The 25,424-nt window shown below is 36.2% G+C and overlaps 1 protein-coding gene across 1 annotated transcript in view; it reads left to right on the top strand.

The window, feature by feature from the left end:
* Mmp20 (matrix metallopeptidase 20) overlaps positions 1–18,402 on the top strand; it is a 42,066-nt gene extending 23,664 nt beyond the window's left edge. Inside the window, exons 7-10 of the mRNA XM_026392491.2 lie at positions 2,417–2,553; positions 3,533–3,689; positions 17,196–17,299; positions 18,302–18,402. Of these exons, the coding sequence (XP_026248276.2) occupies positions 2,417–2,553; positions 3,533–3,689; positions 17,196–17,299; positions 18,302–18,402 (499 nt within the window). The remainder of the gene's footprint in view (positions 1–2,416; positions 2,554–3,532; positions 3,690–17,195; positions 17,300–18,301) is intronic.
* Positions 18,403–25,424: the final 7,022 nt, after the last annotated feature.

Below are 25,424 nucleotides of genomic sequence, written 5' to 3'. Positions count from 1 at the left end.
GTCTATGGGGATTTTTTATGATTACATGTTCCATTTGAAATTTGTGATAATTTATGTAAGTGATGGATAGCATTTATTTTTCTTATGCAAACAATGCATCCATTATAATACATCATAACAGTGTTTCATTAGGTTTCTTAATTTTGCTACTACTGATATTTTCACTCAAGCAAGTCTGTTACATTGGGCTATCCTGTGATATAGGGTATTGAGTGGCATCTTTGGCTCTGATGTCTTGGTGGCCTTAATTTGACAACCAAAATTGTCACCAGGCACAAGATCATTTTGTCCCTGGAGCACAAAAATCATTCTTGATTTAGAATGATTTAAATTTAGTCCTCACAATATCCTTAATCAAGGTTGATATAGTAAGAAATTGAAGATTCTCTCACCTGTAAACATTTTCAAAAGTATATTTTGGTTCATCTTCTTCTTTAATCATTGTGTCACTCATATTGAGTTATTCAGGACACCAAAGTTTAATAACTCCATATAAAAGGTCAGATTTATGATTAGTACAAATATTTAACAATCAATTTCACTGTTATGTATAATTATAATACATTAACAAAAATAAATAAATAAAAAGGTAGGGTTAATTTTGCCTAGAATCCTTCTTGATTTTTAAATGAGAAATGAAAGAAAATTCTTCCCAGCTTTACTATGCCCAGAGAGAAAGCAGTTAGAAGTTGGGTACACCTTATCAGAGACATAATTTAGACAGAGCCTGGTTGTGGAAGGGCATGTCTGTTTCTATGCCTCCTCTTAATACCCTCATGTCCTCAGCCTGACTATTGCAAACCCCTGAAATGCCCACTCTACCTCAGGGGCCTGAACAGGGTCAGCATATCACAACTGTTTTACTGAACTACATTAACTGGAAAACACTTGCTTTTCAGATTCCACACCAGGTTCTTAATTAGGCCAAGAAGTAGTTTCTGAACACTTCTGAAAACCCTAAACTATACAAAGAATAGAGAAGGGAATACAGTTTATCTTTCTTTCAGAAAAAGCCAGGTCTCATTGGAAAAAAAGTAGAGTTATAAACAAAGAAAAAAAAAAAACAGAGATCACCAGGCATGGTGAAGCATGCCTGGTGCTCATTTTGCAGTTTATAATGTTTTTTCACATACATTATCCCATTTGATCCTCTTAAATATTTCATGATATTAGCCAGTAAATGATTATTCCCATTTAAGATATTATGAAACAGAGTTTTGAGCTAGAACATCTTCTGTAATGATGGTGTTTTTCTTCTATGTCATAATACCTCTTAGGAAATAAGGAATACCTTTTCCTTCTTAATATTTTGGGTTTTTTTGTTTGTTTGTCTGTTTTGAGATTTCCTCATCAGTTTAAATTGCCTCTTCTGGAACACCTTCACTAAACCCCTGGATGTAATCAGGTATCCCTCCTTCATTTTCCCAGAGCATCCTGAACTTAACTGTGTAGTATAGATCACTCTGAATTAGAATTGCCTAATGATTTTTCAGTCTCTACTACCAGACTATAAGCATTTTGGTCTTGTTCAGTGTTTCATCCTTGGTATTTATCACAGCATCTGACAGGTGCTCCAAAAATATCTGTTAGTTGAGTAGGAAAATTCAACATAAGATTTGGGGAGTTTCTAAACTAACTACATGGAAAGTTAAATGTCAGAACTTTATTACAGTTTCTCTCTGTTCAAAATAATCTTATGCATTGATTATGGGCTTCTAAGAATCCAAGTAAACATGTTTTAGGGGGTAAAAACAATTTCCACCTCTAAAATGCAAAATGGACCACATTTACATTGAGAGTTTGGCTCAGTACCTTCATGTGTACCCTGCCAAGATTTTATGAAAATGATATTGGATAAGCAGATGACTAAGTTGCTAAATCTTAAAGTAATATGTAGATATTAGATTTTCTGTTAATTATCCAGCCAGCTCAAAGATGTAAACACTTCCAATATACAATTACATAGCAATACCAGAAATTATGATTATTAATGTTTTCATAAGGAAAAATTAGGATCTCCCAGACACAAAATCTGATTTATTATGCATACTATCACATAGTATTTATTATGTTTACTTTCTTCTATTTCTCTTTTTAAAATTTTAATTTTTAAGAAATCAGAACAGGAAAGAGAAATTCATCTCACGCAGTATCTGGAAGTTGAATGCACAGCATTGATTTGTAAATCATTGGTGGATTTTCCTTGCTATATCTTGGGTGTCTTGAACATCCCTAAGTAAATGAAAGAGGATCATAAAGATGCTAAGACAACAAAGATGAGAAGAAACTGTTTATAAGGTCACAAAAGGGATTTAGCAATGACCCCTGAAGTGTGGCTAGCAGTAACATCTTAGTTCACAAGCAGTTGAAGATCTAAATCAACACTTGTTCTGATTTCTTCTGGAATGCCCAATAGGATTTTCTGGCGAAGGCAAGTTCACGTGCCATCAGGGATTCGGCCCAGCACTATCACCAGCTCCTTCCCCCAGCTCATGTCCAACGTGGATGCAGCTTACGAAGTGGCTGAGAGGGGCACTGCTTACTTCTTCAAAGGTATCCTACAGATCCCTCAGAGAAAGAAACAACAGGAGCACAGTACCCACCTATTTGGAATATCTAGTTCTGACAGTAGTAGTTCAGGATCATGGAGCATGTTTTCAGTTGCTCCTTCTCAGGTTGGGAATGAAATTTTACCCTAGGTGATACATATCTGTATTCCCAGCTGCTTGGGAGTCTGAGGCAAGAGGATTTTGAATTCAAAGCCAGCCTCAGCGACTGATCAAGACTCTGTTTCAAAATAAAATATGAAAAGGATTAGGGCACATGGCTCAGTAGTTAAGCACCCCTGGGTTCAAACCCTGGTACCAAAAAAAGAAAAAGCCACCCTACTTTGTAACAGTGACATAAATGACAGTGACCATCAACTGTTTTCAGAACTCAGCTATTGATTTTGTGAGGAACACATGAGGTACTGTGGTCAGGGATCTAAAACCTGTTCCCTGCCCCATGCTGCTCAGAGTAACATGGCGTATTCTACTGAGATCCTTGAACACATCAACCCTGAAGATGTATTGTGACAATAGCTAGCCAATGAAATTATCCAAGAAGTGATAACTATCAGTTTTTGCTTATATTTTCTTGATGCCGACGGATAAGGGTGGAAGACTGGTGCCAATGTAAGTGAGAATTATAGCTTTTGCACATCACTTGACCCTCCTCTCTCATATGTCTGAAGATGAAATTAGATTAAAAATGAAAGGTATCTTGAAATACTAAAGATGTTAAACATAAGACACAACTGTATCGATATTATTATTTCCTTAAAGCATAACTAGAGATTTTTGTCTCCATGGAAACTTCAAATCTTTTACTGAATTGAATAATTAGAGGCTTATATCTCATCTTGAGTTATAGTCATGGCAAATACCTTCAGGCACAAGTTCCACTTAGGGTCCTACATATACATCTTCAGGAGTGACAGGCATCACTAAGTGGTACAGAATTTTGTGTAAATTTTAATTTCTGTTTTCAGGCCCCCACTACTGGATAACACGAGGATTCCAAATGCAAGGTCCTCCTCGGACTATTTATGACTTTGGGTTTCCAAGGCATGTGCAGAGAATAGATGCTGCTGTCTATCTCAAGAAGCCACAGAAGACCCTTTTCTTTGTGGGAGATGAATATTACAGGTATGGTCTTTCTCCTTTTATTGTCTAGGTATATTCAATAGGAAGGGAGAAAAGTCTTTTGTAACAAAGACTGCAAGGCAAGTTTTCAACAGGCCTACTGACTCTCCTTGACCACTGGTCTTTAAGATGGCCGGTAGATGCTCTTCAATATACAGAATCACCCAAATGATAAATGAAGTATTCACTCAATAATCCCACTGTTTGGTCTCTAGGACATCAAACATTCTGATCTTTCAATGAACTCAGTAACTGGACCCACTGGCCCAAAATTGTGGATTTGGTATCCCCAAGTACCTAGCTACCCTCTGGGAATGCCTGAGTGGAAACTGACTCTACTGTTATATATGCATAAAATGCATTTCAGAATTCTCTGCAGTTTGAGACCAAAAAAAAATGTATGTAGACATCAATGTGGGGCTCTTTGAAGGACAACTCAGCTGAAAGGAAAATGATTTATGGCTAAATCCTTTTATCTAGCCTAAAATAAGAAGATTCATCTTATCCAAAGGGGAATACCATATTATTTTCATGCCTGTCTTGCATGGCGTTACTATAAGCAGATCTGAGTAAGGTGTGATCTGCCACCTAACCACTGCACATAGGGTCATGCTTTGCCTCACAAAGTTTCTATCCTTAGTTGACTGCTGTTGAGGAATGATTGCACCTCTTTGCCAAACTCCTCAAAGGCACACCTCCTCTGCTGCAAACATTCCTCTGCTCTCAGTTATCTCTTTGGCACTTGCTGTTTCCTTGAACTTCAAAAGAAACACAAAAACAGATTCCAAGCGGGTGACTATGCTAAACACCATATACCTGTGAAGAGGATCTGGAAGATCTCTTTGGTCTAATATTTTCACTTTTATCATTTCTAATAACCATCTGTGTGGCACAAGATCATATTTATAAAAAATATTTGTCATCTCCTCCCACCTGACTGATATTATCTTCCCCAATTGGGAGCTGAGAAAGTGCTATAACTAGAACACAGATATATTTCATGAGAAGAGAAAAAAAAATTTATTTCATAGAAAAGAATTTGAAACAAATATGGACCTTTATGACTCTTCTTAGTCACTGAAAACCTGGAGGCATTGCTCAAAGTATCAGGGGCTGACCTGAGTTGTCACTTCCAGCCCAGCATTTCAACCACTGAATCAGCTACTTTCCTCTCAGACCTCCCTGAAACATAGCATTGAAACTCATCTATTGAGACACTAATATCAACTGGGCAGAATATGATCTTCCAAAGGTTGTCTTTAAGATCAGGAGGATATGATCATGGTGTGAATGTGTGGGGAGATAGATATTGAGAAACCCCATTCCTGTTGTGGATCTTCAAGGTATTGAGATCAACAGATGCCTGTGAAAGGGAGGGAAGAGGAGGGCATTTATGTGAGTTATTCAGCTAATTTCCCAAAGAGTGTTCACAGCCTTATTCTCACGGGAAGTATTGCCCTCTCTCTCATGATTTCTCTTCTCCTCTAATCATTTGGTCTTTGGACTAATCTACCACCCACCAGGATTCTCAGTAAAGCATGTACTTCCAGTTAGGCTGGATGGAGGCTAAACAGCCAGGACAAGAGTCTTCCTGAAGACAAAAGTTTAAAATTCTCTGTAAATTGAGGTTGGGGAGGGAGAGGGTCACTGATTTTAATGATGGCTGGTGCTCCCAGAGAAAATAACATTGTACATTTCCAACTAGATCTCTGTGAGTATATTAAGAAAGAGTCTTTAGTACAATCTAGATAAAGAGGATTCATTTAAAAAGTTGGTTTAGGGCTGGGGTTGTGCCTCAGCGGTAGAGCGCTCACCTAGCATGTGCAAGGCCCTGGGTTTAATTCTCAGCACCACAGAAAAATAAATAAATAAAATTAAGGTATTGTGTCCAACTACAACTAAAAAATAAAACATAAAAAAATATTTAAAAGTTGGCTTAGGATATTAATTCAAGGAGCTTGTCCTGCTGATTAGGAAAAGAACCCAGAATCGTCACTTTTAACCCTCCCAGGGCCTTAAGTGATACATGCAGACACCCAGTACAGAATCTCATGCATAGTAGGTGCTCAAAAAGAGTAACTCTTGAGTAACAGTAGGAATTTATATGGCTAATTAACAAATAATTATTTTAAAAGCTGTGATAATGAACCAGTAATTGCCTAAACCTCAATATTTCTGAGTGGCAATCCAGTCACAAAGCTGATCAAAGGGAATTTCCTTTTTAAATACTGAAAACCCTTGATGATGATTGAAATTACTGTCTTTGGCAAAACTTAAAAAAAATCCCTTCAGCAATGGGAATCTTCTACTTTACAGGCTACAACCCATGCACAAGCACATATACTCAGGAATAAGACAGACAAGCTGACCTACAGCTAAGAAGTTTAGAACAAGCTATTACACCAGCCCAATTTGTTCTCCCTCTAAATTCTGCACATTGTGCCCTGCAGGTCCTTACATTGATGACATCTATTGTCACATGAAACTCAATGTTAGACATTGTGGTCAGCTGCTAGTAACAAAGACACATAAGAGTTTATTTTTAATATATGTAAAAAGTCAGGAGTTCAACAGATTCAGAGTCAGTATGGTGAGTCTGTGGTTATTGGGGACCCAAGCTACTTCTTATGTTTTGCTCCCCAGTTCTTAGCACTTGGCTTCCATTCCCACATTGCCTCATGAATTGAGGTGTCCAGTGGAGCTTCAGTCAGCACATCCCTGTTCTGGGTAGAAAGAAGGAGAAGGCTGGGAAGGAAGGGCAAAGCATCATATGGCCGTACTAAAAAATACAGAAGCCCACAGCTTCAAGAATCCTACATCGACATCCACTGACAATGTGTTAGGTCTTAACTTTCCTTAGTCACTTCTCAGAGCTGGTCCTCATGCGAGTTCAGTCTGTGACATAAACAAAACAAAAACTAAAATATGCTTATTGTGAGGGAGCTACTCCATGAATTCCTAGGATTTGGACCCAGTTTCTGTGAATGAAACTCATGAGAAAATGATTGAAGTTCTTCCTCTAGAGGATCTAGGGCTGGCTTGGAGCCAGGTTGGTTGAGGCTCTAAAGTGACACCTAAGGGTCATGTAGAAGTTGTTTACAGGGGAAAAGCACGCAGAAAACCACAGAGTGAAATCTTAAAAGGAAGCTCGACCCTGTTGATGCCTCCACTTACCACATCACCAACCGACATGTTGGCTGAACTTTGCCAGTGAGGCTCCTGCCCCCTGCAGTGTTTTTATTAATCCCTCTCCTCCTTCTAGCGGGCACCAGCGACAGTCAGTTTTTCTTTCTCTACATTATTTTTGTCATTTCTAGCTAATTTCTTCCTATAGATGTTCTCCCTCTCCTACCAATAGCAAAGCAGTAGCTCTATCAAGGGGTTCCTACGGGGGTAGGAATCTGCCATTACCTCCATCATTCTTTCATAGAGAGGTAATGACTTCTAAATTTTATGTAAAGTGACTTTTAAATCTACATGTCCAGCCTTTTTCAATCTCATTGCCACCCCAAGTCACTCTTTTTATACAGATAGACTAGAGGCATCATTGCTGCAAAGTAATATACATCTTCCACATACTCTCCTTCTGGATGCCCCAGGAATACTGGAAAGAGATAATTTTATTTAAAGATTTTATATTTAGTCACCAATAGAAATAAATAATAAGTAACAAAAAATAAGAATATGGAGTACAATTTGAAATATTGCCTTTTAATGTCTTGAATTTTTAAAAAATCATTACCAAGTTATTACATTCAGCTATGCTGATCAGGCATGATTATGTGTCTGGCTCTGTATTGGGCCCATGACACCCAAGAGAAGGCATAGCATTTGCCTGATTAGTGGGTGAACGGGAATAAGAGAGCCCTGGTGTTAATCTTAACCCTACCCGCAATCATCTGACAATCTGAATCACCTCTCTCTTTTAGCTTCATCATCTCAAAGTGAAAGTTAAAATATTACCCACTTACTTTCATGGAGCTATAGGATTAAATGAAACACTGTGAAGTGGCTATCACATACTAAGCATTCAATTCATGTTGGTGCGATTAATGCCCTCAACAGATCATACGGTTGAGAGTAAATACATAGATTAATAATTAACAAATCTAAGAGCCAAAATTGCCCTAACCAAAGACCGCATGAGCATCAGAGGACCGAAACAAAGAGGAAACAACCAACTCTAGCACAGGTGCCGGGAAAGAATTCTTAGGGGAATTGATGATTGAACTCCACTGAGAGCTGTGTAGGAGTTTCCCAGAGTGGGTGGGGATGCAGGCTTCCAGGCAGAGAGAACGGTTGAAGCAAAAGCACTGAGGCACAAAAGGGCCTGAGAGTGTGGGGAAAACCTCAAGTTCAGTATGACTAGAACTTGGACTAAACAAGAGAGTACCCCAAGGAAAGCAGGGTATAGATTGCAGGGCCAGTGACTTTCAGGATGATCCGTATTTATTCTGTAGAAAAGAGGGACATGTTTAAATATCTTAAATAATGCAGTGATTTGTGTCGTAAAAGTCACTCAGGCAGGAACGTGACTGGTTTGGAGGGGGATTTAACTAGTTAGGGGAAACCAGCTAAATTGGTGCAGCCAAATGGTGGCAAAAAGCATATTCGAAGTGCTTAAAGAAAAAAAAATTCTTAACCTAGAATGCTATAACTAGCAAAGCTCCTTTAAAATGAAAGAAAAATGAAAGCATTCTCTGGTGAACATAAACTCAGAGAATTTGTTACTTGCAGACTTGCCTTACAAGAAATACTAAAGGTGGTAATTCAGGCTAAAAGTAAGTAAGTGACTTCAGACAATGATTCAAACACACACACACACACACACACACACACACACACACACAGTACCAGCAATTGTAGTTACGTAATCACGACCCAGTACAAAGGCACAGTTCCTCTTTCTTCTCTTAACTAATTTAAGTATTGTATAAAACATTGTGTGTATAAGGTGTCGTTGGCACTATTATGTACAAATAGGTATGCCAACAGTACAAAGAGAATGGGTGGAAGCAAAGCTGTATTAGGGGAAGGAAATGACACCACATGGTAACTCAGATTCACAGAACAAAAGAAGAGAACCAGAAATAGTGAGCAAGAAGGATGATATTTAAAAAGTCACAAATATATACTTGTTCTTTTTTCTTCTCCTAACTTCTTTAGAAGACACTAAATTTTATAAAATTATAATTAGAAAATTAATTGGGGACTTGTAATATAGAGATGTCATATATATAAAACAATAAAACTCCAAAGGGAAGGGAATGAAATAGAACTATTTAAGGCTAATATTTGGGTATCTCATTAGAATTAAGTTAGTACATATCTGAAGCAGATTTTTATAAGCTAATCTGTATATGGTAAGCCCTATAGCAACCACTAAGGAAATAACTGAAGAAAATATAATTTAAAAAATTATTTAAAAAAACCCAAAATGTTACATTAAAAAATCTTCATCAATACAAAAGAAAGCAGTAAGGAGAAACAGAGGAAACGAAAGATGTGATAGGCAGAAAACAAAAAGTAAAATAACAGGCGTAAATCCAACTTTATCAATAATATAAATTAAATACAAATGGATTAACAATCTAATCAAACAGCAGAGATTATAGAACTGAATTTTAAAAAATAAAAAGGGCTAGAGGTATAGTTCAGTGGTAGAGCACTTGCTTAGCATGTGTGAAGCCCTGGGTTTGATCCCCAACACCAAAAAAAAAAAAAGAAGAAGAAGAAGAAGATGAAGCAAAGAAGATCCAACTATATTCTGTCTATGGAAGACACATTTTATGTTCAAAGATACAAGCAAATTAAAAGTAAAAGAATGAAAAAATATATCATCTAAATCACAGGAATAAGGAAGCTTTAAGTGGCTATACTGATATGGAGCAAAACAGACTTCAAAAAAAAATGTTACTAGGGATAGAGAGGGACATTTTGTAATGATAAAAGGGACAATCCACCATGAAAACAACAATTCTAAACATATGTGAATCTAACAACAGAGCCCCAAAATGTATGAAGCAAAAACTGACAGAAACAAAAAAAGGAATTAGCAATAGATCCGTGACACTTGGAGATTCCAATACCCCACTTTCAGTAAAGGATGAAACAAATAAATCAACAAGGAAAAGAACCTGAATAGCACTACAAACCACCAGACCTATAGCATCTATAGAAAGCTCCAACCAAGAACAGAATACAGATTCATCTCAAGCACACATGAAACTTTCTCCAGGAAAGAGAACATCTAGGCCACAATACAAGTCTCAATGAACTTAAAACAACTGAGGTCATGCAAGTTATCTTCTCTAATCATGATGGAATAAAACTAGAAATCAATACAGAAGGAAAACTGGAAAATTTGCAAACATGTATGTTTTAAACAAGGAATACAATGAACAACTACATACCAATAAATTAAATAAGGCAGAAAAATTTTTAAAAAGACACAAACTAGTCAAACCAGTTCAAGAATAAATAATGGTCTGATTAGATCAGTAATGGGAAAGAAACTGAATTAGTAATCAAATATTATCCACAAAGAAAAGCTCAGGTCTAGATTGCTTCGTTGGTGATTTCTACCAACATATTTAAAGAAGAATTAATGCCATTTTTTTCACAAATTTCTCCAAAATATAGAAAAAAAACTTACCTAACCCATTGTATAAGGTTTACATTACCTTAATACCAAAATCAGACTGACATCAAAGGAAACGAAAACTTCAAACCAATTTGTATTGGGAATGTGGGTGCAAAAATGCTCCAAAAATACTATCAAGGAAAATCCTGTAACTTATAAAAAGAATTATGCACAAAGACCAAATGGGATTTGGGCCAAAATTGTAATATTTTTTTAATATTCAAAAATCAAATGATGTAATCTATCATATCGATAGAGTAAAAAAATAAAACCACATGATCATCTCAATAGGTGAAAAGAAAATGGTGATATGTTTGACAAAATATATTATATAATTATATATATATAATTATTACCATTTTGTAATAAAAAAAAAACACCCACTAAACTTAGAATAGAATGAAACTTTCTCAACCTGATAAAGAGCATCTATGAAAAACCTATGACTGGGGTACTCATTGGTAAATGGCTGGTTGCTTTCCCCATTAAGATTAGGAGCAAAACAAAAATTTCCATTCTTAGCACTTCATTCAATGTTTACTGGAGGTTCTGATTGTGACAAACAAAATTCTGCAACAAAAAATCCTGTTAACAATAAGTGAAATAAAAGTCATCCAGAGGGAAATGAAAGTAAAATTATTTCTGTTTTCATTTGACATAATCTTTTGTATAAAAATCATAAGAAATATTCTTTAAAAAATCTTTTGAAGTGATAAATAAACTCGGCAAGCAAAGATCAAATTATATTTCTACACACCTCAATGAACAATATGGAAATAAATTAAGAAAACAAGTTAATTTAAAATAGCATCAAAAAGACTAAAATACTTAAATTTAACAAAAGAAATGAAAAACTTATAGACTGAAAACTACAAAATATTGTTGAAAAAAATTAAACAAAATCTAAATTAAAAGATATTTTATGTTCATTCATGAGAAACTTTAATGTTTTTAACACAGCTTTTCTCCTTAAATTGGTTTAAAGATTCAATACAATCCCTATCAGAATTAAAATGCATGTTAAAAAATAGGACCTAGAATCACCAAAATATCTTGAAAAAGAAAAACACATTTGAAGAAATTAAACTTCCTGATTTTAAAACTTAGTACAAAAAAAATAGTAATCAAAAAAGTATGCTATCAGAATAAGGATAGGTGTATATATCAATGGATCAAAAATTTATAGTCCAAATAAACCAAAACATCTATGGCAAATTGATTTTTAACAAGGTGCTAAGACCACTCAATGTAGAAAGAATAATCTCTTCAACATGTTGTACCTGGATAAGTGGATAGCCACATACAAAACCAGGAATTGAACCCCTACCTCACACCATATGCAAAAATTAACTCAAAATTTATGAAACACCTTAAATGTAAGTGCTAAAATTATAAAAGTCTTAGAGGAAAATATAGAAGTAAATCTCAATGAACTTGGGTTGAGCAATTTGATGCTTAGATATGAAAAATAGATGAATGGGCTTCATCAAAGTTAAAAATGTTTCTGCTTCAAAGAACACTATCAAGAAAGTAAGACAGTCTAGAAAGTAGGAGAAAAATATTTGTAAGTCATATATCCGACAAAGAACTTGTGTCTAGATTATATAAAAAACTTGTAACCCAATTAATAAAAAAATGACAAATAATCCAGTTAAAATATGGGCAAAGAACCTAAATTTTCCAAAGGACATATAAAAATGACCAATAAACACATGAATAGATGCTCAAGACCAATACTCATCAGGTAAATGCAAGTCAAACCCACCATGAGATACTATTTCATACCTACTAAGATGCTATAATCAAAATTTCAAATAAATATGATTGAGAATATGGACAAATCCTGTTTTCTTTCATGATGCATGTTTTCTCAGCGTTATGACTGCAGATCTTGAAATGCAATATGGGGGCTCTGGTTTCCTAGTGAAATCATATGGTTGGTCTGTTTCCTCAAAATAAATGCGCCATATGGAACCAGCCCCAGGCCAACCCTAGATCAATCTGAGAAATAGCTCAGCTTGTGGATTCAGCACTTCGCTGAACCAACCAACACAGCCAATATAGAGGACAGTGTTTTTCAAATGTAGCCCTGATTGTTTCTTCAGACCCTTTCTACTGGGATCTATATGTTAGATGGCTCTGAAGTGTTTTTTTGTTTGTTTGTTTTGAAGACAGGAATCCTAACTAAAATAATGTGGAAATGATTGTGAAAAAAAAGAGAGAATATGGACAAACCAGAAATCAGAACCCTCATACAACTGCTGATGGGACTATAAATTAGTGCAGCCACTTGAAAAATTATTTTCTGTTTCTGAAAAAATTACAATTACCGTTTGATCCAGAATTTCACTCATAGGCATATATATATATACCCCAAAAGAAATAAGCTATTTTATTTTAAAAATAAAATATTCACATAAGAACTGAACATAAATGTTCATAGCAACATTACTCATAATAGCCAAATGATGGAAATCACCCAAACATCCATCAAGGGTTGAATTTATATCTAAAATATAATAAATTCATACAATAGAATATTATGTGGCCATAAAAATGAGTGAAGTACTGGCACATGCTATAATAGTCATGAATCTTGAAAGATTATGCTAAATGAAAGAAGTTAGTCACCAAAAAACCCACATATGATTCCAGTTATATAAAATGTCCAGAATAGGCAAGTCTAAAGAGACAGAAAGTAGATTAGTGATTGTCTAGGGCTGGGTAGGTTGAGTGGGCGTGGAGAGTGGTGGGGAAAGTAAGGATTGATGACTGAAAGCATGATTTTTCTTTTGGGGGCAGTGATAATATTCTAAAGTGGATTGTGTTGATGAAACACAGTTCTGTGGATATATTTTTTAAAAACTATTGAATTATTGCAGTGGCACATGCCCACGATCCTAGTGACTTGGGAATCTCAATCAGGAGGATTACAAATTCAAGCCAGCCTGGGCAGTTTAGCAAGACCCTGTCTCAAAATTTAAAAATATGAAAGGGCTGTGATTGTAGCTCAGTGAAGAGGCCCCTGGTTCAATCCCAGTACACCCCCCCCAAAAAAAAAAACCTATTGGATTGTTAGTAAAAAAGCATGAACTATTGCAAGAACCATCCCAGGAGGATGAGTTTGGGGATAAGGAATAGACCTGACTTCTTTTCAAGCAACAAGAAACTTAGGTGTTTGTAAACGACTAGTTAGGAATTATGTCCTTGATAAATGGTTTTTGATTTTGACATTTACCTAAGTAGCAAATTTGAGAAGTGCAGCAGAATCAGGAAAATAAAGAGGAGCTCCATTTCGTACATGCTGGTGAGATCCCAGAATGGAAATATCCAGGCGAGAGTTGGGCTTATAGGTCTTCAGCTCAAGGGGACTCAGGCTGGAGAGATCATTTTAGAATTCACTGTATAATCAGGTGGTTAACTGAGACCATATGAGAGTATAAGGCTGCCCAGAAAGAAGGGGTCAAAAGGACAGCATGTGATGTATACTGTTGAAAACAAGGAAAACATAAAAGAGAAGGAATTATCAAATTGTCAACATTTGCTACATATTTTGACAGCCAATTGTATTGTTTTCTTCCATTTTTTTCCCCAGGGGTTTTTCCTCATTTTTATTTTTTATTTATTTTTTGTGTGTGCATGTGTGTGTGTGTGCATGCACTGGAGACTGAACCCAGGACCTTGTGCATGCAAGGCAAGCATTCTACCAACAAAGCTATATCCTCAGCCCCTTTTCCTCATTTTAAAATATTGAAGTATATAGCTTTATATCCTGACTTTTTTACCTTAATATTATGCATAGATATTTTTCTGTATTGTTACAAATGCTTCAGTCCAGAAACTTCTCACTGTCATTTTCCTTATGGGGTCCTGTTTTCTGGCTTTCATCTGGGATGGCACTGGTAGCTTCTCACCTTCCTGCCTTCTTTTCAGTCATGATCACTCTCACCATGACTCTTCCCTAGTATACACCACAAAGGCCCCTTCCTCCATGAAAGCCATGTGTTTCTTGGCTGGAAGTTAATGAATAACTTTGAAGGGAAATTTGAGATTTCTGTATCATTGACTCACACAGGAAAGTTCACCTTGATGAAACTTCCTGAAAATATCTAAGATACCTTATCACTAAATCCCCTTTTACCATTTGTTCTGATATTCTCCTTGAGCATCCTATACCTGACTGAATTCTCCATTTAGTCCTTCAAAGGAGGCAGGTAGAAGCAGGTAGGTCATTGACATATGATAGAAATCTTCACAATCAAAACATCAGAAATGCCTAACAAATCTAAGTTCTGCACATACAAAACAGCAAGCACTAGACCAAAATTGTCCCTAAGACTTTAGACTTGTACAAATGTGCAGAGTAGGACAAAAAACTACATTAGATACATGTGACACTATTATCACTGGAAAAAGGTTAACTAGTTTAAATCAGCAATGATTTGATTAATATTGATACCCTTTGATCAAAATTAAACAAATGTTTATAAAGGAAATAAACATAGCTGCAAATTGTGAGTTTTAGTTTGATATTTAGATCTCACATAAAGAGCTCAATGAAAAAATGTATGCAATTATTTTAGCAGATCCCTAGCACATAAAAGATTCTGAATAAAAAATATTTCTTCAATATTTCAATTCAGCTAATATGAATTGATGATTTCCTGTGTGTGTCAGGAATCATGCTAGGTGTTTTCTCATATTCTCTTATAATCTCCCACTCTCCCATCTGCCTTTCAACAATCTTGAAAAGTACAGACTGTTAGCTCTGTTATTAGTAAAAAAAAAAAAAAAAAAAAAACTTTGTTTCTAAGAGAAGTTGCATAATTAGCTCAAGATCACACAGCTTAAAAGGCTATCTGAAGCTGTACTTCATGTCTTTTGAATCCATAATATAAAGAGACTTCTTCACATACATTCATTCTTTAGTTCTCTTCCCCACTTAATGCCAAAATGTCCATGATTCTTAATTAATTAATTATTTTTTTTTCTTTATGCATTACAAATTATTTATGCATTATAATTATATATAATTGTTGGATTCATTAGGCCATATTCATAACATAATTTGATTAACCTCATTCCCCAGTCTCATAATTTTTCTTCTATCTCCTGGAGAAAAAAATCTCAACACAACAGTGCATGTGCTTTCAGGAAAGGTTATGTTTTCTGGACCACCTCCAACCTCTTCTACCCACCTTTTTTCCACCTCTTCTCAACCTTGCCTACAACTGTATATAATGCTATCTGATAAAGTGTGTTTAGAGATTAAGAAAAAGAAAGAAAGAAAGAAATAGGAAAAACAAAAGAAAGGAAGATTAAAGAGTAAATATATTAATGACTTAAGATCCCAGGTCAAATCACAAAGTCCACTCGGTCTTTTACTAACAAGTCAGAATTAATGGTTGTCGGGGTCAAAATAAACCACAAAGTCTATGGCTGAGGTCTGTCCTGGATGCCACATGAGCCAGGCACGTGGTGTGTGTGCACACACATGTTCACATTGTCTCTTATCCTCATGGCTAACTGTTTTCAAGATGAGGAAACCAGGGCTCAGAGCACAGGGTACATTCTCCTAATCACAGAACCAGCAGACGAGAGTCAAACTCAAACCCAAAGCCATCTAACAGAATTCTCTACAAACAAAGGATTAGAGCGTCACAAAGTTTACACTAGTTCACAGAAAAAGAAAGCACAATATTATACACAGTATTAATAAATATATGGAGGTGTACTCTGTGAACATAAAGACAGATTATTAGCAAGAATTGTCTCATACTGTCCCTTCGACCTTTTTGGTGACTTAGTTTCTTTTCTTTGTAAAATGATAATGAAGACAGGTAGTAATGGCTTTTTTTTTGATGACTTGATAGTATTTTTCTTAGTTGGTAAATGAAAAGATAGCAACCTTGTATTAATTACATAGGCCCCTGAGTTTGAAATGTTTATACGAAAGGTTTAAATGAAATATTAACATGCTACAGTCAATATGTTGGAAGAATTAGCTTCCGTACCTCATCCCAACATTCCAAAAAGCTGCTTAATCCCTAGTCAATTTCAGCTAAATATTTCTTTCCTAAAGTTTGACTCCTGCTCAGTATCATGAAAGATCTGTCCGTTGGCCTATACATCCAGAGCCACATGAAAGGCACATTTCAGGAGATGGTGGGCATAATCTGCTGCCACAAAAAACTACCCAGTAAGCCCAGGAAAAATTGTTTGACCTTTTGGTGGAAAAAGATTGAGATGTACAGCTGGGAATGTCCCCATTTGGAGTTCTGGGCTAAATAGGAAGGGACTTTCTCACATGTTAAATAAAGTCTCACTAAAGAGGTGAGAGTCATCTCTTCCTAATGCTGAACTCATATAGTCACACTGACTCATATGGGTCACAGTTTTTTGGTTTTTTTAATACGGTATAATTTAGATCACAAAGAGATATAGTAACCAGTTTTCACAGTTATCATGCAATGGTGGTTACTTATCCAGAGAAGGAAACCTAATCTACTGTTTGGTAAAGTGCATGATTTTTCCAGCAAACAAAAGCAATGGACTTCAATTAAATTGATTTAAAAGGCAGAAGCTCAGTTATTACAAATTTTCTTGCTTCTTATTTGATGAATGTTCACACAATCATTTATTCATTATTTGTTGAATCCTTTCTCCAGGAGTATATTGTGCTAACTCCATGAATTAAAGCCCCAATAAAAGGCTTTCAATTGTTTAGTAAACCAATAAATTCACAGAGAACAAACAGGTATGTGTATCATCTAAAACAAGTCATAACTCAACCCTGGCTAAACATGCCATCATCCACAACCAAGAAAAATCTCTAATTACTAATATTTTTTAAATAATCCTTTCAGCTATGATGAACGAAAAAGGAAAATGGATAAAGACTACCCAAAAAATACTGAAGAAGAATTTTCAGGAGTTAGTGGCCAAATAGATGCTGCTGTGGAATTAAATGGTAAATATTTTCACTGAAAATTTTTCTTTGTAGAAATCATAACAAGAAATCTGGGCTTTCCTTGAATGCAACAGAAAATGGGTTTCCAAATAGGAGTCATTTGTTAATTTTTGGTCTTGGGTACTTCTCTATATTTAGATCACCAGATTATCCACTAGAAAGAGGAACTGGAAAAGACCTTTGGAGTTCTGTCTTTACTAATGAAAAGTTTAGAAGTACAGATAGCTTCAGTTGATGTGTCAGCTAAAGTCTACCCAAGTCCAGATTACCTTTTTCATCTTTAAAATACATAGTCTCAGTCTTCCCAGTGTCTTCTCCCCTTCCATTAGCCAACTCCTGAAATTTAATACATAGGTAGGAAAGTTTAATGAACTGAGTTGATCAAATTTAGTCGACACATTCCTCCTGAATGTGAGAACAGAACTGGACATTATTCAGAAATGCAAAAATAGTTCCAGACATGGCCTCTGCTCTCACAGAATTATTAGCATCATCAGGAAACATCTATTCATCCAACACAGATGAAATTACTGGAAAATAAGATAGTCTATTATTCAGTATTAACTTACCTAGTAGACCTCATAAAATTGAAAGAGGTGATCTGAGGAAAAAAAAATATTAGAATCGGCAGCAGTAATTGGAGATTTCATGGTAGTTTTGAAGATTGGGTAGAGATTTGACTAGGGAGAAGAAAGGAGAGAGGGCTTCTTTGAAGAGAATAGCCTGAACCAAAGCACAAAGCATAACTGAGGATGGTTTGTTGGAGGATCCCAAAGATGATATTTTACTGCTCCAGGAAGCAAGAGTAAGATACGAGATGGCTAAGAAGTTAGAAGTGTCAGGTCCTAGGGCGTGGGAGCCATGCACAACACAAGCCACCTGATAGATTCCCACCCAATTCTCCATTGGCGGCACCTCAGGAAAGTTGTAATTACAAATCCTCCCATTTTTATATCTTTAAGTCATTGTCAGTAACCACAATTTCAACTTTATCTCTTTTAGGCCACATTTACTTCTTTTCAGGACCCAAAACATACAAGTATGATACAGAGAAGGAAGATGTGGTTAGTGTGGTGAAATCCAGCTCCTGGATTGGTTGCTAAACAGAAAGAGCTAGTCTTTCCCAAGGAGTGAAAATGACTGCAAGCAGCCGGTAACTGATTCCTAAGGACTAAAGCAGAATGTAGGATAAAATCTTCCCATGGCCTTCAATTCTAAGGGCAATTTAGAGTTCATTGAAAATAATGCTTCTGATTTTTCTTTTCATAGTTGTGTATCCAGAATTTATTCCAAATGAGAAATTGGGCCAACTTTACACAAAATCAGAATCAACACAATACACTCTTCAATCAGACACTCATTATTTGTCTTTTTTTTTTTACCAAATGTACTGAAGAAAAATAATCAGTTTGGTTTTTATTTCTAGGAAGAAGTCTACTTGTGCATTCTCTGATATATAACTCTTTGAATAGGAAACGTCATACCATATGAATTATAGTCATTCTTTATAAACAGTGGTTTTTGCAGCCATCATTTGGCCCTCATTTATTATGATATATATAAATTACCCATTTTTACTCTATTTTTCCCACTTTTACTTTAAACGTATCACAGGCAAAATGCCACATAATGTTTGTTTCTTGTTTTTGTTTGTTTAACTTTGCCTACTCACTGGTGTCTTAAGTGGATTGGTAAACAAACATTCAAATGGATTTTCATACCCAGCAACAGATGGGCACTTTGCAACAGGAAAACTTTTTACAACAGCCAATAAATATGTTGTATTAGAACAGTTCCTCTTTTCTTTTCTGTTAATATTTATTAACCTCTATAATACTTTGTTGGCAACAAATTTTATGTACCTATAGAAAATGTAAACTCTAACAGTGTCGTGAGCACCCATACCCAGAAGAAATGAGGACAGTAACATACTCTATTTCCTGTTCCTGATAAACCCTCAATGAAACTATCTTTGATCCATCTAAGTCTCTTCTTAATAGTTTTCCTTTTAGAGGAGTTCATCTTTTTGTTTTAGGTTTTTTTTTTACTTCAAGCTAAATCTTTCCTCCCACTACCTAGTTATCAATACAGATAGAATTATGGCTGTCTGTCATTCTTATGGTTATTTTTTAATCCTAGAATGGAAGGATTCTAAAACATTTTAGTAGTTGTAAAGTTGAATGATAAAATGCATGTAATATACTTCATAGAGTGCCTGGAACACCTATGGTTTTTAACAGATGTTAACTATTACTGTTACCATCATGTATTAAATTTGTTTCATATTCTCCTAAAAAGACTTAAGAAGGAATGAGGTAATTACTCAAGGTTACTCTAAGCTTTCCATTTGGTTTCTGTTATGGAAAGTCACTATTTATAGCAAACCAGATGTTGGATATTGAAGACAACATCTGGGATTCTTGCTTTCCAAGCTGCCTCTAAGAGAAACAAAGTCACTTTTGCAAAAACAGTGAGCTAAAGAGCACTTCAAGAAGCAAAGAGGGAACCAGTCTGGCAATTCCTCAAAAGATTAAACATAAACACAGCATCTCCACTATATATATCTATGAGACATTAAAACACCCCCACAAAAAGTTGCACACAAATGTTCACATTATCATTATTCATAATAGCCATAAAGTGGAAACATTTCCATCAAGTGATGAATGGATATGTAAAATGTGGTAAATTCCCACAATTAAATATTGTTCAATAATAAAAACAATTAATCCATGCTATAATATGGATGAAACTTGAAAACATCATGATAAGTAAAAGAGGTCAGATGCAAAAAGTCACATATTATATGATTCTATTTATATGAAGTGTTCATTACAGGAAAATCCATAGAGTCAGAAAGCAGACTAGTTCTTGTTGGGAGGTGTGGGGAGGGAAGAGTGGGGAATGGTTGCTCATTGGTATGGGGTTTCTTTTATGAGCAATGAAAATATTCTAAAACAGATTATGCTGATGGTTATACAACTCTGTGAATATATTAAAAGTCATTGAATTGTACACTTTAAATGGGTGAATCGTATGTTATGTGAATCATATTTCAATAAAGACATTACATTTTAAAAAATAAATCAGCAGGGAGACCAAAGTGGTACGATAATCCATGAAGTTCCTGCATCCTGAAAGGGCCACACAGCACCGAAGCACCAGCCTCGAGACACGTGGTACTGAGCAGCCATCATCTTGTGTCCGGCGCCTGCCCAGAAGCATACAGTGAAGACACTTCACTGCATAGATGGATGTTACTGAAGCAATTACACATGTGTTCTGAGGACAGATGGAAGGATTCAAACCCCAGATCTTCTAATTCTAGCTGTGTGATATTGTTCAAATTCTCGAATCTCTGTCTGTCTGAGTTTCCTCCTTTGTAAAATCGGAATAAGAATAGTTCTTACCTCCTTGGGATATATAGAGGCTTAAATATATAACTCACAATAGGCACAGCTCTTAGAGTAGTTCCTGATACTCTATTGGGGCTCTATAATTGTTGTCCTAAAACAATTTTATTTTGAGACATTATGTAAAATTTGTATATATCATTTGAAATAACTAAAAATCCCATAACCTATAATATTATATGAATGGATAATGACCTGAAATTTTTTTCATCCAAATTTCAAATTAAGTCAATTATCAAAAAAATACGGTGGTCATCCCCCATCTACAGAACATAAATCTTAAAAATCATCATTCCTTTGTTGAATTAAGTGTATATTTTGGGAAGATTCAGTCTCTTTAAAGCACAAGAAACAGTGGTTGTATGTATTAGTGATATAACTTAGAGCACTTACTCTTTTTGATATAAGAACTTTGTTCCACATACAGTCAGCCTTTTGTGTTCATGGGTTATTCATCCACAAATTTAAACAAGTAGAGACAGAAAATATTCACACACACACCAAAAAAAAAAAAAAAAGCATCTGTACTGAATATGTACATGAATATGTTTTCTTGTTATTTATTCCCTAAACAATACAGTACAACTATTTACATAGAACTAACATTAACATTTTATTAGGCATGATAACAAATCTAGAGATGATTTAAAATACATGGGAAGATGTGCATGGGTTACATACATGGGGTCACATTTTACATAAGGGAATTGTGCATCTGTGGATACTGGTACTCACAGGGGGTTCTAGAACCAATCCCTGAAGATGCAGAGACAACTGTAATCTTCACTCATCTTTAGAGTAACTAAGTGCAAAAGTGTCTTTTAAATAACAGTTTTGAACAACATGTGGTTCACATAAGTACCCCTTTGAGGATCACGAGGAAGCAGGACAGAACTCACTTTCTGGTAGCCTCTGTGCACTGTCCTACTAACCTCATGATAAATGTAAGTGGAGCACACCAGAAGGCTACTAAAAGCTGTATAGATTAGTCCCAGTGCAGAGATTCCTTCACAGCTCCCATTAAATTTCAGTGGTTGCATCCAGGCTATATTCCATCTAGTCTGATCTGAAATCCCAGAACAAACTTTGTCGGTTTTCTGTTTCTTTCCAAATGCTTATTTGGAAACACCTTAGACTCCTATGCCTCAAAGCATATGGCAAACAAACTACGCAGCTTTTTATTCAGAATTCTGAATATAATAATGATAGCCAGGTCTTCAGGGTACTTTCATTTATATACCACCCAGGTGTTTTCTCTTCATTCCTGTTTCAGTCATTTCATTCTATAGACACTGATATCGAAGATTCTTTGTGATTCATAGCTAAAATTACCCAGTAAAATTCCATTTGAGAGAAAAATGCATAAAGTTGATCAATAGGTTCGAATTTTAGACTCCCATAATGGAACAGAGAAGAGTCCAGGCCAAAATACATTTTGCATTTTTCCCCAATGGGCCTGAATTTATAAAAGAAAGAAACAGCATCCTCTGGTCATCTTCCAATTGCCTACCCTGTCTGTGGTCTCATCTGTGGTCTCATGTCCATCCCCAAGTAGCTTTTCAACATGATCAGACTAAAAAGGAATCATGTTATATACAAAATAGCATAATTCCAGCTTTTCCCCCAACATCTAGCTCTTAGAATTGAAATAGGAGCAGGACTGGAAAGCTTGCTCGTGAATAAGTTACAATGGGATATTAGTAGACTTCTTTGGCATCCAAAAGAAGGTTCTTTTCAGATGCACATATCCTCATTTTACTCTCTTCTCCATTAATCTTTTGGTTTTCTTGGTGCTGGGGATTGTACCTGGGGTGCTTTAACACTGAGCTACATCACCAGCCCTTTTATTTATTTATATATTTTAATTTTTGAGACAGGTTCTCACTAAATTGCTTAGGGTCTCTCTAAATTGCTGAGTCTGGCCTCAAATTTGCGAACCTCTTGCCTCAGGCTTCCAAGTCACTGGGATTACAGGCACGCCACACTGTGCCTAGCTTCTCCATTACTGTTAATCCAATATCCTTTCCTCTAATTCATGTGTCCTTTAACATGCTTGGGGATGAAATGAAACTTTGTTGCACAATGCAGTTATTATGACAAGAGATGGGGAAGTTATCAAAAGAGAATAGACAGGAGGAAGTTACCGTCAAAATTGCAAAAAGTTGAGAAATGTTGCATTTAAATCAATCTCAGATTATCTGCAGTGGGGAAAAACAACATGTTGGTTTACATAGTTACAATTTGTTTAGTCTTGAAAAAAATCTCAGGTCTGTAATACAATGATGACCATCAGTTCTTAAGGTTAAAATGTGTTTATAGTTGTCTCGACAGAGCATGAAATTCAAAAGACCTAAAAGAGCACAATTCATTTGACTTGCAGATGGCCCATTGACTGTGGTGTGCCACTTTTCTAAATTTGAGACATATTTTCATATATGAATTTGTTATGCAGTGAAAGATCATTAATATGTGTGCTTTGGGGGAAACATATACCTAGGAGTGAAGTTGTTGGGTCATAATTTACATATGTTTAAATTTGATGTATACCTCTAAATCATTTTCAAAATGACTGTAATTGTCCTAATGTATACTCCTACTAGTAGTGTATGAATGTCTTTATTGATTTTTATTTCTATTGAGCATTTATTACGTGCCAAACACTGTTTAAATGCTTTATGCATGCTGTTTCATTTGATTTTCACAATTTAGTGAGATGAGTTTTACTGTTTTCTCCATTTTCAGGTTAAGTGAACTCATCCTTGTACAAAGGATGTCACCACTCTTCCCTCCTCCCAAATCTCTGTGCATAGTTCTGTACACGCCAGGGTACAATCCCCAGTACCAAGAAAACCAAAAGATTAATGGAGAAGAGAGTAAAATGACCAATATGTGCATCTGAACATATCCTAGAGTCATAGCTTAGCCTTTGAGCCTTTCCTGAGGAAGACTTCAATGCTATACCTCAGAGCAAGTGATTATGGAAAATACTCATAATACACTAAAGGAAGAACAATAGTTCTGTGCATAATTCAGCCATCAGTTCCACCAGGGAAATGTGGAGGGCTGAGAACAGACAGGGGACTTCCAGACAGAGTTAGCATGGGAAGAGTGATTGGGAGATTTGGGAGGAGGGAAGGGTGGCCTAGGCAAGGCTGAGAGGTACGGAACACCACTGAATCCGAGCGCTTGTGTATCTGGCTCACTCTGCCCTCAGCACTTGCCACCTTGTACAAATGCCACATCCTTCTCTGAGATAATACCACCCAGGGTCCCAAAGCAATGAGTGGTTTTCACACACTTTCACCTTTCCCAGGGGAAAAATAACTCAGTTATCTCTTGTGGAACTCCTCCTTTTGTTCTTTGGGTCTGTTTGTTGTTCCTGAGTGAAATTTTCTTCCTCTCTTCCTCATTCTACCAGCGTTTGTCTTTCACTGATCATGACTCTGATGGGAATTCCTTTTTTTAAAAGCCCACAGTCTCTTTGAAGAGCCTCGCCTGCATCTGAAGGTAAACTCTGGGCAGGCTGCCCTGAGCCGTTGTCTGTCTGAACACTGTCCCACAACCCACAACCCACAAGTGGAAAGTTTCTGTGCACAGGTCATCGGTTTCCTTCTCTTGAAACCCTTGGCTCCCTTGATAAAGCACCCTGGGAGACTCATTCTGCTTTTTTGAGATCTGGACAGGATCTGGCCTTATTCTCTGGGTAAAACTGGCTTAGAGTATTGCATTTGAGCTAAAGTGTCTCCAAATTTCCACCTTTGAGGTTATACTTTTCTCTAATCTCTGGATATAACAATGAGAGCCCCTAGCCTGCGCTGGGTCACCAGTCATCCTTTCCCTTCTACGATGCCATAAGCATCCAACCCCTTCTGAGAATGTCCCTGTTAGGGGGGTGTTTATCTTCTCAACATTGTCCTCATCATCTCCTCTCTGGGTTCCTTCCTGGAGCACTTCTATATTTACCTGTACTTTGTCATCTTTCCTGGACCTGGGATGTTCCTCAACATGGACACAGCTCACCTCCTTTGACCTCCAACTCACCTCTTCACAATGTTCGTGACAACAGTAACTTGCAGGTTTCAGAAGGGAGAAACTTGCAGGTTTCAGAGGGAGATTAGAGCACAGAAGGGGAAACAACAGAGAGTTGGTTACCAAACCTCATTCCTATAACTTTACTGATCTTTTCTTATCACAGTGTCCTTTCCTGGCTGCTTCTGTTCCTAGGTCATCTCCCACAGTTAATGTGTCTCCTCTCTTCTCTTTCCTTTCCCACTTCTCCAAATTCAGAGACCCTTAAATACTTCCTTGGGACCACCAAGAAAAATATACAATTCCCATTACTTTATGCCAAAGATTAACTTAGCTTCCTTTGCCTCTCTTTCTTGTTTCTTGGAACTTTGTCTTTTTTAACAGCTTCAAATTTTCTTTTTTTTTTTTTTTTTCAGCTTCAGATTTTCCATTTCAAATTTTCTGGCTTTTGTGATCAAAAGGCCTGTACTTTCCTATCGGGAGCTGCTCTAGACAAAAGCTAAGGCACACCTTTAAGTCCTGAGTAAAGGGGTACCGAACAGTTATTGCACCCCACAATACATTGGGCTTTACCTCCGCTCAGATAATGAAGGTGTGGCTCCAGGAGTGGGCATCACCCAGGTGGGTTGAATTACACCCACCTATTCCTTTGTAATCCTACTCCTTTGCTTTTTTGGGCATAT

The sequence above is a fragment of the Urocitellus parryii genome, chromosome 4 (assembly GCF_045843805.1).
Source record: "Urocitellus parryii isolate mUroPar1 chromosome 4, mUroPar1.hap1, whole genome shotgun sequence".
Taxonomy (NCBI): Eukaryota; Metazoa; Chordata; class Mammalia; order Rodentia; family Sciuridae; genus Urocitellus; species Urocitellus parryii.
The sequence above is the reverse complement of the archived record's forward strand: the minus strand, read 5'-3'. Positions and strand labels throughout refer to the sequence as shown.